The sequence below is a fragment of the Hippopotamus amphibius genome, chromosome 13 (assembly GCF_030028045.1).
Source record: "Hippopotamus amphibius kiboko isolate mHipAmp2 chromosome 13, mHipAmp2.hap2, whole genome shotgun sequence".
Taxonomy (NCBI): domain Eukaryota; kingdom Metazoa; phylum Chordata; class Mammalia; order Artiodactyla; family Hippopotamidae; genus Hippopotamus; species Hippopotamus amphibius.
Window position 1 is genome coordinate 31,396,288 of NC_080198.1, and position 14,323 is coordinate 31,410,610.

General features: G+C 42.7%; 1 protein-coding gene across 1 annotated transcript; it reads left to right on the forward strand.

Moving 5' to 3' along the window:
- Nucleotides 1-12,822: 12,822 nt before the first annotated feature.
- On the forward strand, nt 12,823-13,005 carry LOC130835329 (ATP synthase subunit ATP5MJ, mitochondrial-like). The gene has a single exon (XM_057706824.1). The coding sequence runs from the start codon at nt 12,823-12,825 to the stop codon at nt 13,003-13,005; it is 183 nt and encodes a 60-aa protein (XP_057562807.1).
- Nucleotides 13,006-14,323: the final 1,318 nt, after the last annotated feature.

The following is a 14,323-nucleotide window of genomic DNA, read 5'->3' on the forward strand; positions in this document are numbered from 1 at the left end:
GAAACAAACTATTGGTGCACAGAAGGACATGGATGAATCTCAAAGACATCAAGCACCATGAAAGTAGGTCTCAAAAGGGTATGTACTCTATGACTATTTATGACAAGACACATTTATGACATGTGGACAAGTCACAACTATAGGGATGCAGAACAGATTAGTGATGGCTAGGATTTATGTGTGGGGAGAGTATTTGACTAAAAAGGGGCAGCGTGAGGGAATTTAGGGCAGTCATGGAAATGTTCTACATCCTGACTGTGGTTAAACAATCTATACATATGTTAAAGCTCATGGAATTATAAACCAGAATTTTTTTACTAACTAGAAATGTTTTTAAAAACTGCATTGAGATAACATTTCTTCCTTGTCAGATTAGCAAAAATTTTAAAGTGTGACACAACATTCTGCTGGTGAGGCTATGGGAAATAGGCACTTTCATATGTTGCTAGAAGGTATGCAAATTACTAGAACCTATATAAAGGGAAATCGAACAACATCTAAGAAAACTACATATATGTTTAACATTTGACTCAGCAATGCAACTTCTAGGGATTTACTCAAGAAACATTTCCAACAACACAAAAATCCCTATATGTAAGATTATTCACTGAAACACCATTTGTAATTGCAAAATATTGGAAGCAACCTAAATGCCCACACGTGGGAGAGTGGTTAAGTAAACAATAATACATGTACACAGTGGAATACTATGCAGCTGTAAAAAAGATCAAATATCTCTATGAACTGATAAGAAGTGATGTCCAGGATATATATTATTAAGTGAACAAAGAAAAGTGCTAAAGAACATCTATAGTGTGAAAAGAAAAAGAAATTTAAAAACCATAGATGTATCTACTTATTTTTGAAAAGAAAAACATGGGAAGAATAAACCAGGAAGTGAGACTGGTTACCTTGAGAGTAGGGGTGGCTGGATGGGACGGGAGCATACGAGCAGGGTGGAAGGGATGGGAGCAGAAGTTAAACTTGCCTAAGTATACCATTATGCATGGTTTGACTCTCAGAACTGTATTCATGTTTCACATACTCAAAAATTAAAATCAACAATTTTTTTTTTTGAATCTTTGTAGTCCTTTATCTATAGCTTATTTTTTTTTAATTTTTTTTGGGGGGGTACACCAAGTTCAATCATCTGTTTTTATACTCATATCCCCGTATTCCCTCCCTCCCTCGACTCCCCCCCACCCTCCCTCGAGTCCCCCCCACCCTCCCCGTCCCAGTCCTCTAAGGCATCCTCCATCCTCGAGTTGAACTCCCTTTGTTATACAACAACTTCCCACTGGCTATCTATTTTACAATTAGTAGTATATATATGTCTGTGCTACTCTCTCACTTCGTCTCAGCTTCCCCTTCACCCCCCGCCCCCCCCAAACCTCGAGTTCTCCAGTCCATTCTCTGCATCTGCATCCTTGTTCTTGTCTTGTCACTGAGTTCATCAGTACCATTTTTAGATTCCGTATATATGAGTTAGCATACAATATTTGTCTTTCTCTTTCTGACTTACTTCACTCTGTATGACAGACTCTAGGTCTATCCACCTCATTACATATAGCTCCATCTCATCCCTTTTTATAGCTGAGTAATATTCCATTGTATATATATGCCACATCTTCTGTATGCATTCATCTGTTGATGGGCATTCAGGTTGCTTCCATGTCCTGGCTATTGTAAATAGTGCTGCAATAAACATTATGGTACAAGTTTCTTTTGGGATTATGGTTTTCTTTGGGTATATGCCCAGGAGTGGGATTACTGGATCATATGGTAGTTCTATTTGTAGTTTTTTAAGGAACCTCCAAATTGTTTTCCATAGTGGCTGTACCAACTTACATTCCCACCAACAGTGCAGGAGAGTTCCCTTTTCTCCACACCCTCTCCAACATTTGTTGTTTCCAGATTTTGTGATGATGGCCATTCTGATTGGTGTGAGGTGATACCTCATTGTGGCTTTGACTTGCATTTCTCTGATGATGAGTGATGTTGAGCATCTTTTCATGTGTGTGTTGGCCATCTGTATGTCTTCTTTGGAGAAATGTCTATTTAGGTCTTCTGCCCATTTGTGGATTGGGTTATTTGCTTTTTTGGTATTAAGCTTCATGAGCTGCTTGTATATTTTGGAGGTTAATCCTTTGTCTGTTGTTTCGTAGGCAACTATTTTTTCCCATTCTGAGAGTTGCCTTCTAGTCTTGTTTATGGTTTCTTTCACTGTGCAAAAGCTTTTAAGTTTCATGAGGTCCCATTTGTAAAATCAACAATTTTTGACTGTTGACCACAGTCCCTTAAATTTGAACATAAGCAGAAACAACAAACAATGTTATTTCAGGTGAATAACATAATATACCGAAGTGAGGAAGGGGTAACTTTCGCACGCTGTGTTCTGTTTGTATGCCCTCAGACTAGTGATAATAAATTATAAACAAATATTGAACTCTAGTTAGTATACTTGCTAGTTGTATGAATTAGCAGTTCTGAAACTGTTTTCTATGCGTTATATGTTTAAGCAAGTAAGTATGTTGAGAATAATGGAAGCTGGGTTTCTCACTGTTGGGGAAGGGAGTTACAAGTAGGGAAAGGAGGCGGGCTGGAATGAGTTCTGTGGTATTAGGCTAGCGTTGGAGGGATCAGTGTAGAGTCACCGTGTATGAGAGCAGAGCGTTTGGTCGTAAGAGCCAGTGACACTCCCCCACAGGAGAACAGCTTCGGAGAGCTGTGAATGGGAGGGTTGTGCCTGGCCCAGGATTTATAGAAGCCCCCACCCTATAGGATTGTAACATTGCCCATCTACTTTCCAAGGCTGACCTCACTATTACATTACAAAGACAATTTTCTTCCAAGAGCACATTTTAAATTTGGAGACTTGGAACAATAACGAAAGAAACAAAAGCCTATGCCTGAGTCAGCCCTCTTTCTGTTGCAAGAGAAGAGACTGAGCTCAAACTAGTTGAAACAATAAGGAGATTGATTAGCACCTCTGCTGGAAAGACTAGGAGTCGGTCCAGCTTCAGGTCCGTCTGGATCTAGAGGCTTGTACAATGTCATTAGGACTCTCTCTCTTCACTGCCCAGGCATTCTCTGCTAAGTGGGCCTGATGGAACTGAACAGCACAAACCACATCTTGGGCCAGGTTAGCAAGGCCAGCAGAAAGAGAGCCTGCCCCCCAGAGTTTGGCAAGGAGGTCCAGGAGAAGACAGGACCACCTCGACTAGCAGCCCCCTAGAATCACAGGGTGTGAGGGAGGGGGTTCCCAAAAGGGAGCACAGAGAGGAGAGGCCAACAAAAAAGTAGTGATTCTCCATTGCTTTTCTTGCCACAGCCTCCTTGTAAAGCTCCGACTTCTGTTTGTGCCCACCAGGTAGGACTAGGTAAATTCCTTGAAAACAATAAAAAACAAAACTATCCTGACCACTTTGTACCATGATAAGCTCCTCCAGGGGGCCTTAAGCCCTTGTGGGTGGGCTGGGCAGACCTGGGCGCATCTTCTTGTGGTGTCCCCCCGCCGCCACCACCACGTGTTGTGCCTGGCACAGGAGCTTGTCCTAAGTATAAGCTCAGAGACCATTTGTTTAATTTTTCCAGTACCTTCCAAGGCTTTGTCTTCCATGGGTCCTCCAGAGTGCACTAGTCTCAGGTAGTAAGTGTCTGAATGTACTTGCTTCAGAACTCTTCCTGGCTCAGTCTCCAAACCCACCTTGAATGAATTTGTTGTAGATACTTTAATTTACTAACAGATGAATAAATAATAGTCACCACCGAAGAATTTTCCTAGCTAAAATTCTGGCCATAATAGCTTTAGGTAGAGACCCTTTGAGGTGCTAAAGCCCCATCCTTCTGCGACTGACACACCCAGGTCTCTCTTGAGGAATATCATGATCCAGAGGATCCCCGTGGCCTCACAAGGGGCTGAGAGAACATCACTGTACTCGAGGTATCTGGCAGGAGTTTGTTCTTGAACTCCCTGCCCCTTGAACACTCATCAGAAGCCCGCACTTTAGAATAGGGATTCTCAAACATGAGTGTGCATGAGAATCTTATAAAGTACATATTTAAAATGCAGATTCCTAGCCCCCACTTCTGGAGACTCTGAGGAGCAGGGGTTGACCATATCAGGAGCTTAGGCAAGAGTTTGTCTCAGCATAGGGACAAACAAGTGCAAAGGCCCTGAGGCAGGAAAGAGTGTGCCAGGACTTTCAACAAAGGGAGCAAAAGGAAAAGGGGCAAAGGCCAGAACCAGCAGAGGCTGGGAGGAGATTGGGTTTTTATGTAGTGCAACCAGAGGCCAGTGCAGGTTTTAAGTTGAGGGGAACTACAGATCAGATTTTCACTCTAAGAAGATGACTCTGGCTGTTCTATAGATAATGGATTGTTGAAAGGCAGGTAGACAGGAGGGCCAGAGAGGAGGCTTCTGGAGGAGGCATGCAGCCCGGAAGGGATGATGCTCTGGCAGGGGATGGATATGGAACAGGACAGCAATTTAGGCTGCGAGGATTTTGAGTGCTAACCTCAGTTCTGTTGCATCCTGTTGTCCCTGCTGGCATTTTCTTCTGTTCCACTTATTTTATTGCCCACCCCTCATTTTTGTTGCCTCAAAATGAGAATGTCCTTTTTTATGAAAATAATATATTCTCAATATTTAAAATGTAAACAATACAGGAAAGTAAAAAGAAATTAATCGCCAGCAATCCCACTGCCCCAAGATACTCCTGTCCTTCCAGACATTTTCCACACGAATAACATGCATTTTGCACAAGTAGAATCACACCATGCATGCTGCTTTATAATGTGCTTTTCTCTATATATAAAAATCATGATTCTGGGTGTATAGATGATGTGCATTCCATGGGGGAAGTTGAATCTCACTCAGCTGGATTTCTTTGCTATTTGTGCAAACTTCCTAAGTCAAAGAGAGACTTTTAAAAGGCAGAGAGCTTTGAAACACAAATAATTTTCCTAAAAGGCAGGAGAAGGACTAGGGGATTTAAAAATTAAAATACCAGAATATATACTGCAAAACAGAGGAGCTGAAACACCAGTGTAGTACTTTCCTCCCAGAAGGGAATGTGATGCCTGGACAAAATTCCATTGTTTATTTTGCACAGTCTTAACTCAAGCTACACAAAAAAACAGAGAGCAGTGGCAGGAAGTGCCTTTCTATGTCCCGGCTGAGATGGGGCTCCCCATGCGAAGCCTCTGGAAGTCTTGGGATTAGCTGAGAATCCTCAGAGCAACTTGCCCAGAACACTGGTTGTATTTGTGTCTCTTTCTTTGATTAGTGGCTTAGTCAGCTTTCTGGCTCATTATCATCTTAGTCTTTTTTCCTTTAATGTAATAAGTCTAAGACTGTAGTTTAATTTTTTTGTTTGTTTTTCCCCAGAGGAAAACAAATACAAACTTGAAGATATTTTATATACTCTTTATCTTTAGTTATATATTTAACAACTTTGATGTGGGAATGTTGTCTCCTTTCTCACCTCAGTCATCAGATGGTTGAAATAGAAAGCAAAGGCCTTGGGATACCTGGACTCTGTCCTTACCTATTAGTTGCTTTCCTCAGGTCGAGTATCCATCCTACAGCTCAGCAAAGAAAAGAATCAAAGCAGCAATGTGGGTCTTCCCTGGTGGGGCAGTGGTTAGGAATCCTCCTGCCAATGCAGGAGACACAGGTTCTAGCCCTGGTCCGGGAAGATCTCACATGCCACAGAGCAACTAAGCCCATGCGCCACAACTACTGAAGCCTCCATGCCTAGAGCCCGTGCTCTGCGACAAGAGAAGCCACTGTAAAGGGAAACCCTCATACCAAAACGAGTAACCTCTGCTCGCCACAACTAGAGAAAGCCCATGCGCAGCAACAGAGATCCGATGCAGCCAAAAATAAATAAATAAATAAATTTCTTAAAAAAGCAGCAGTGTATACTGGGGTTTTACATTTTAGTGATCTAATGTGATAGAGCAGGTCTAGTCAAATGTTAACTGTAGAATACAGGTGGTGGGTATATGATGTTCACTGTGCTTCTAGATTCTAAGTTATTGCATTACTTACATCACTTGCTTTTATTAGCAGACAGCAAGCCTTAGTGGCAGGCAATTTTTAGAAAAGGATTTACATTTTATGGAAGAGAAAGAGAGGTAGGGGCTCCTTGTCATTTTCCAGAACTTTCTATAGGAGGGCAGCTATTGACTGTTTGCCTGTGCCACCTGTTTCCACAATAGGTTGTAGTCCCGTTTCAAGGGTTTTGAGATTTAGTTAATGTAGTCAGTTTTGTTTATTTGTTTGTTTTTAATTATACAAATAACACATGAACACATTAATATTGAAAAAGTTAACACAATACAGATCGAAGTTTCTTTTGAAATCCTGTCGCCAAATCTCTAGTCTCCTCCACCCCAGCCCCTGCCAAATGAAATCACTTTTTCAGTTTGATACATATGCTTCCAAACCTTTTTATTATGAGTTTTTATACGTATATATGTACCCACATAAAATATATAGTATTGTTTTATTTGTTGGTTTTCATAAATGGAATTCTACCATATTTATCTTTCCATAATTACCTCCTCCCCTCACTCATCAGTATGTCTTAGAGCTTTTTCTAAGTTCCTCATAGCTCTACCTTGTTAAAACAAACAAACCCATTGCATACACTATGCCAGGTTGGCTATCCCCATTGTATGTTTTTAGCCAAGTCTCTATTGATAGATATTAAGGTTGTTTCTGGTTTGGTTTTTTACCATTAAAAATAATGTTACAGGACTTCCTAGGTGGCACAGTGGTTAAGAATCTGCCTGCCAATGCAGGGAACAAGGGTTTGATCCCTGCTCCAGGAAGATACCATATGCCACGGAGCAACTAAGCCTGTGTGCCACAACTATTGAGCCTGCGCTCTAGAGCCCGTGAGCCACAACTATTGAGCCTACGCGCCTAGAGCCTGTGCTCTGCAGCAAGAGAAACCACCACAGTGAGGAGCCCATGCACCACAATGAAGAGTAGCCCCTACTCGCCACAACTAGAGAAAGCCTGTGTGCAGCAACAGAGACCCAACACAGCCAATAAATAAATAAATAAAAATAATATTACAGGAAACAAGCCTGTACACATCTACCTGTGCACAAGTGTGATTTTTTTCCCAAGGTTAAATCTTGAAAAGTATAATGTCAATGTGGTAGAAATTAGAAATTCATACATTTTAATAGAAATGGCCAATTTGCCCTCCAACATGACTTTCACTGGTCAGCTTCAGCAAATATTTCTTTTTTTTTTTCTTTTTTTTTTTAAGAGGATAGGCTCAGTAGTTGTGGCGCACAGGCTTAGTTGCTCCGTGGCATGTGGGATCCTCCTGGAGCAGGGATCGAACCCGTGTTCCCTGCATTGGCAGGTGGATTCTCAACCACTGCGCCACCTAGGTAGCCCCAAATATTTCTTTTTATTGAGCTTTGGGATGGGCTTACCTTAGCCTCCAAACAAAGCAAGGACAGGAGGAATATGAAACTAAGTCTTTACCCTCTAGGAAGGCTTAAGACTCATCTATAGGCCTCCATCTATCAACTGGCAAAATACTTCCAGGAAGGTTAAACCAGAAGCTAAAGAGACTGGATACTTATGTAAGGTGGGTGGATAGGAATGGGATGGAAAAAGGAAGGAATGGGAACAGGTTTATGACACCACAACACTTCTGGGTGTATACCTGTACCCTTTTATGGAAAAAGTAATGGTTCATATACTCCCAGAATAAATAAATCATTCAGATCAACCAGGATGAGAAGAGAACCCCAAACGGAACACCAGCAGTAGGGGATCTAAATGTATTACAGATAAATAATATAATCACACACGAAGAAGTAGGGAAGAAAAGACCTAACATAAGTAACTCTGAAAAACAATATGTTGACTGGATACTGTAAGACTAAAGATGAGAAGGACTGTACATGAAGATCATAGTTTAGTTACTAAATTTGTTTCTCTCTGTGGCTCTCACAAGGGAATGAGTTAGCAATTCTGAAACTATTGTATGTGCAGACTAGTCTGGGTCCAGTTAGGAGACAGAAACCACACAGTAATTTGAACAGGGAAAGTTTAATATAAAGTATTTTTAACTGTAACAAGAGATTGGAGAAACGAGGAATTGGCTACTAAGAAGTAGAAAGAACGCTAAAGAATACGGGAGGAGCCTGTAACAGGAGCAGCCACCGCCTAGGGCTGAGAGAGACAACACGAGGAAAAGCCTCCCTCCCAGAGCCGAGATCCAGACCCGCTGCAGAGGGCACGGCTATGGCTCACTGAATGGTGGGTGCTATGCTGTCAGAACTTGCCGGAAAGCCATCCATTATGGTGCCAGGAAAACTGTTCATGGGGAGGTGTCTCACTGGAGGCATTCTGCTATGAAACTGCCCAAAAGGGGTGCCGGGGAGGCTGCTGGGCCAAGGAGCTTCTGGCTGCTATGCACTGCAGGAGCCCAGCTGCTAGAGTCTGGTATTGGGGAATCTGGTACTGTCTACACAGCAGGAGCTGGAAAAGCCATCTGTGCTGCAGGAGCTGAGTGCTAGGAAAAGCAGCCCACACTGCAGGAGCCTGCCAAAAGCAACACACTAGGCCAGGCCTTCCTTTTCCTCCTGCAATGTCTCTCTGTTGCCCTCTACTGGCAAACTTTAACATAATGCCAGCTGACAAAAGAAAGTAACTGAACCAGCTCCATTTCTGCATATCAGGTCATGTAGAATGAATTTAGAATTGAGAGGTGGCAAACTGATAACTGGCAGAGTCCACCCCTTTGTCTACTCAACTTTCACATGCTCCTTTTTACACACATTTGAACTCTCATACAACAAAACCTCTCTCTAATTCCACCTAACAAGATACAGCTTTTTATCTTTGAAATGAAGAAGAGGGACTTCCCTGGCAGTCCAGTGGTTAAGATTCCACTCTCCCACTGGAGGGGGCGGGGGTTCCATCCCTGGTCAGGGAACTAAGATCCTGCATGCCACACCATACAGCCAAAAAAGAAAAAAGAAAAAGAAAAAAAGAAATGAAGAAGCATTCATGTTCTCTCCAAAATGAAGACACACACAGTCCCAACAGTTATCGTACCCATTGCTGGCTATGTTAGTTAGTCTTTTTTTTTTTTTAAGTAAATTTGTCTGTTTATATTTATTTGCCACTTTGGGTCCTCATTGCTGCATGTGAGCTTTTTCTAGTTGTGGTGAATGGGGTAGGCTACTCTTCATTGTGGTGCTCAGGCTTCTCATTGCGGTGGCTTCTCTTGTTGTGGAGCACCAGCTCTAGGTGCATGAGCTTCAGTAGTTGTGGCACAAGGGCTCAGTAGTTGTGGTTTATGGGCTCTTGAGCGCAGGCTTAGTAGTTGTGATGCATGGGCTTAGTTGCTCCACAGCATGTGGGATCTTCCTGGCCCAGGGCTAGAACCTTTGTCCCCTGCACTGGCAGGCAGATTCTTAACCCCTGCACCACCAGGGAAGTCCTATTAATTACCCTTTAAATCAGTCACAGTCCCACTGAATATTCTGTTACTTAAAGACTGAACTGGGGAATTCCGTGCTGGTCCAGTGGTTAAGACTCTGTACTTCTGGTTGGAAAAAAAAAAAGAAAAAGAAAAAGAAAAAGAAAAGAAAAAGGAAAAAAAAAGACTAATCTGTAAAATTAACTTCAGCAACTTGTATATAAAAAAATGAAAAGGTGAAAGTCTGAAAAAATGTCACAGCCAAGAGGAGTCTAAGGAGGACATGAAACTAGATGTTAGGTAATGTGATGTTTAGATGGGATCCTTGAACAGAAAAGTGACATTAGATAAAAACAAAAGAAGTCTGAATGAAGTATGAGCTTTAGTTAATAATAATGTACCAATATTGGTTCATTCATGGTGGCAAATGTATCATACTAATATATGATGTTAAAAATGGGGAAACTGGGTGCAAGGTATATGAGAATTCTGTACTATCTTCTCAATTTTTTCGGTAAATCTAAAACTTTTTTAAAATTAAAAAAATTAGTTTTTAAAAGAAGGATGTTAGGAGGAAGATTAGTGAAATTCCGATAACGTCTGCAGATTACTTTGTAGAGTTGCATCAATGTTAAGTTTCTGGTTTCGATAATTGTGCTATAGTCATCTAAGAGGTTAATATTAGGGGAAGCTGAGTGGAGAGTATACTGGTACTCCTTAAACTATTTTTGCAACTTTTCTGTAAGTTTAAAATTATTTTTAAAACATTTTATTTTATTTTATTTTATTTTATTTTTTTTTATTTTTGACTGCCTTTGGTCTTCGTTGCTGCTCGAAGTCTTTCTCTCTTTGTGGCTAGCGAGGGCTACTCTTCATTGTGGTGTGCGGGCTTCTCATTGCCGTGGCTTCTCTTGTTGTGGAGCATGGGCTCTAGGCGTGAGGGCTTCAGTAGTTGTAGCACAAGGCTCAGTTGTTGTGGCACGTGGGCCCTAGAGTGCATTCTCAGTAGTTGTGGTGCACAGGCTTAGTTGCTCCGTGGCATGTGGTATCTTCCTGGACCAGGGATCGAACCCGTGTCCCCTGCATTGGCAGGCAGATTCTTAACCACTGCACCACCAGGCAAGTCCCCAAAAACATTTTTTAATGAGCTTGAAATGTTGCCAGTTTTTTAAAAAGGAATCCAATCTGTGGTGTTGCACACTATTCTCAACATGGGCCTTCGACAATATATGCATACTTTTAAAGGTACGAGTTACGTCAAGAGTAGCCAATGTATGTATGGCTCAATTTTATGGAAAGCAGTTTGGAAGTCATGAACAAAGCTGGAAGCAGAACTAAGGCAGTAAATGAGACTGCCTGGAGAGTCCCAGGGAAACACTGTGAGACATTACATAACAGCAGCCAGAAGCAAAAAAAAGAAATTATTATAGGTTTCCATAAATATACATATACACACAGACACTAGAGAAGGCCTGTGGAAATCATCATCTGACCTCTCTAAGGAAGGGAGGGTGAACCATTCTACCCTGAACTCCTCTTCCCCCAACCCCAGCCGATGCTAACCTGCAGGAGATTCCACCTGCTGGGAAAGGGGTGCCAGCAGCTTTCTCACCTGCATCCTCAGGGTAGCTCACGTGGGAGGAGGAAGCGGTCTGGCAGGGAGGGGGCGTGCAGGCCTCCCAGGGCTCTCTGTGCGTTTCTGTTGCTGGTGTGAGGCTGATTTCTCTTTCTCATGAACTTGGCTCAACGCCTTGCTCTGTTGCTGTTTTTGCAATCTGTCACTTCCTTGCTCCATCTCGAGTGGAATTTAGCTATAGAAGTTCCTGCTCCAGGGCCTTAGGTTGGGAGAGAGACCAGAGCCAGGGCACATTGTGTTTTTCTTTCACAACCGAGGGGCGCTGGTTGGGCCTCCCATGGCACAGAGGGCATGCCAGATAAGACTGTGACACACAGCGTGGCTGCTGCTGCTTCTAGGTATTCAACTGTGAGGATTTTCCTCCTCTGGGATTAACTCCAGAGGAGTGGAGAAGATGCTCCCAACAGCTGTAAAAGGAGCACAGCGTGTCTCTTACTGCTCTTCTCTCCTGTTTCCCCAGGTGCCTCGCAGCCCCAGTTCCTGTCTACCTGCTCTTAGCTAGTCCCTGCTAAAATGTAAATGGGGGGGGGTGGCGCTGTGAGGGGCAGTGGCAGGTAGGGCTCATTTCATGTGTCAGCTTGACTAAGGGAGGCCCAGATGGCTGGTTGTGCCTGTGAGGGTGTTTCCAGAAGAGATGAGCATTGGAATTAGTGAACTGAGTAACACAGATGGCCCTCCTCAGGGTCTGTGGGCATCAGCCAGTCTGCTCAGGGTCCAGATAGAACAAGAAGGCAAGGAAAGGTGAATTCTCTCTCTGCCTGACCTGAAAGGTCACAGCTCCTGTGCTAGGGCAAGGGCTCTCCTGGTTCCCAGGCTTTCAGATTCAGATTGGGACTTACACAGCCTCGATTCTCTGGCCTTCAGACTTGGACTCATCAGCTTTCCTGGTTTTCCAGCTTGCAAAGGGCAGGATGGAGGACTTCTCTGTCTCCATAACCTTGTGAGCCAATTCCTGCAGTAAGTCAGTCCCTCTCTCTCTCTACATATATATATATATACATATTTATATATATATATACACACACACATACACACACACATGTGTGTGTGTGTATGTGTGTGTGTATCCTATTGGTTCTGTTTCTCTGGAGAACTCTAGCACAGCTTCCTGTCTCTCTGAACCCTTCTTTTGTGATTTATTTTCTCTAACTTCTCTTTATACCCCAGGCTTTGAAACAAAATGTGAGAGAAGAAGATTTAGGTTCATGACACCGCATTGTCTCCAAATAGCTGCATGTCACCAGGGCCGCCCAGGGAGCCTCCTTTAACCGCAGATCCTTAATCTGATAAGGAACTACAGTGGCTGCCCCCAGGCTCAGTGGGCTCTGCTAAGCTTGAGCTACAGCCCTGGAAAGAAAGTTCTTGGAGGGAAGGGACCTCAAGGTCTTGAGCATGTTTTTTTCCCAGTGCCTTACACAGTGCCTGGCATACAGCAGGCACTCAATAAATGCTTGCTAAATAAACAGTTGAATATGTAAATGCCAGTCATTGTGATTATGCATTCATATATGTCACAAGCCATATCATTTAGGTTGAAGATGGTACTGGAGAAAACAAACAAAAACCCCCAACAAATCTGGTGGAAGAAGGTGAAAGGAGAGCTAAAAATTCCAGGTGTCATAATTTGAGAAATAAAATGGCTAAGAGCGCCTGTGCACTCAGTGACCTTTCCGAGTTGTCAGTGTGGGTTGGGGCTGCTTGAGCCACTGGTCCTGCACCAAGATGCTTCAAAGCCCTGTTAAGAATGTTTGGATCCCCATGAAGCCCTACTATACCCAAGTTTACCAGAAGATTTGGGTAGGAATAGGGTTGATGGGCTTCACCGTTTATAAACTCAGGCGTGCTGATAAAAGCAGCAAAGCCTTGAACGCTTCCAGTGCTGCGCCTGCTCGTGGTCGTCATTAACCAGTTTTCCGTGCACGAGGCATCAGTCTGGCTGTGTTGAGGGAGTGTGGGGCATCGCGTCGGCTTGCAGCAGTGCCGCTGCGCTCGTGCATTAATAAACGTACCTGTGAGGACCCCACCCCCCAAAAAAAATTGGCTACGAGTTGGCATGTTTGCTCCAGGTTGTGTATTGATCGTGTTTCATTTGAGTGTCTCACTGGGGCCTCTTTCCTCTTGATGTATGTGACCTGTCTGGGATCTTTGTTTTTGGACGCTGATGGCCCAGTTTAAATCCTAATCTGCCAACATAGCGTGTCCATTTCCTTAAGAATGATTTTAGAGGAGCCAGGAAAAGCTGGTTCCATTTGAAAAGTTCAAACAAACTTTAAAAAGGCATTTAGAAGAAACTGAAGAAAACCTCAATAAAACTATTCCTCAGAGAGATAAGAGAAGAAATTAGTTTCTTTAAGCAAGAACAGGATGTTCTTAAAAAGGGACAATCACTAAATAAGAAAGAGCTGCTATAGGATATTAAAAAATATAATAATTGAAATAAAAATTAATTAGAGTTTGAAGATCTAGTTGAAGAAATGTTCAAAAGCATGGAATAAGGTGATTAGGAGATGGGAAATAGTTGATAATGATAAGAAAATTGGAGGATAGGGAATTGTCCGGCAGTCCAGTGGTTAGGACTCAGCATTTTCACTGCCACAGGGCCAGGTTCGATCCCTGGTTGGGGAACTAAGATCCCGAAAGCCGTGTTACACCGCCACATTTAAAAAAAAAAGAAAAGAAAACTGGAGGATAAACTTAGCATACCTATCAACCAGCTTAGGATTTCCAAAAAGAGAGTAAGCAGAGGGAAAGGAAAGGAGGAAGATAGCAAAGAAATACTCAGAAGGGAACTCCCTGGTGGTCCAGTGGTTAGAACTCAGTGTTTTCACTGCCATGGCTCAGGTTCAGCCCTGGTTGGGGAACTAAAATACTGCAAGCCGCATGGCTTGGCCAAAAAAATTTTTAAAAATAATAAAATACTCAGAAGAATTTCCCAGAAGGCAAGGGGCACAATGAATGAAGAGATGCATCCCTGTGAATCTTCACGTCAACAGGGATAAAGAGAGCAGCTTAAAAGCTAGGAGACAGAGACAGAGAGACTGACTGACTATCAAAGGACCAGGAATAAAAAATGCCATTGGATTTCTAAACCACAGCCTCAGGAGCTGAAAGACAAAGGAGCAATGCCTTCCACAGTCCAGTGGAAAATCACTTCCAACACAAAATTCAATACCCAGTCAAATTATTAATTAACAGTGATGTTTAATAAAGATGTTTTTTAGAT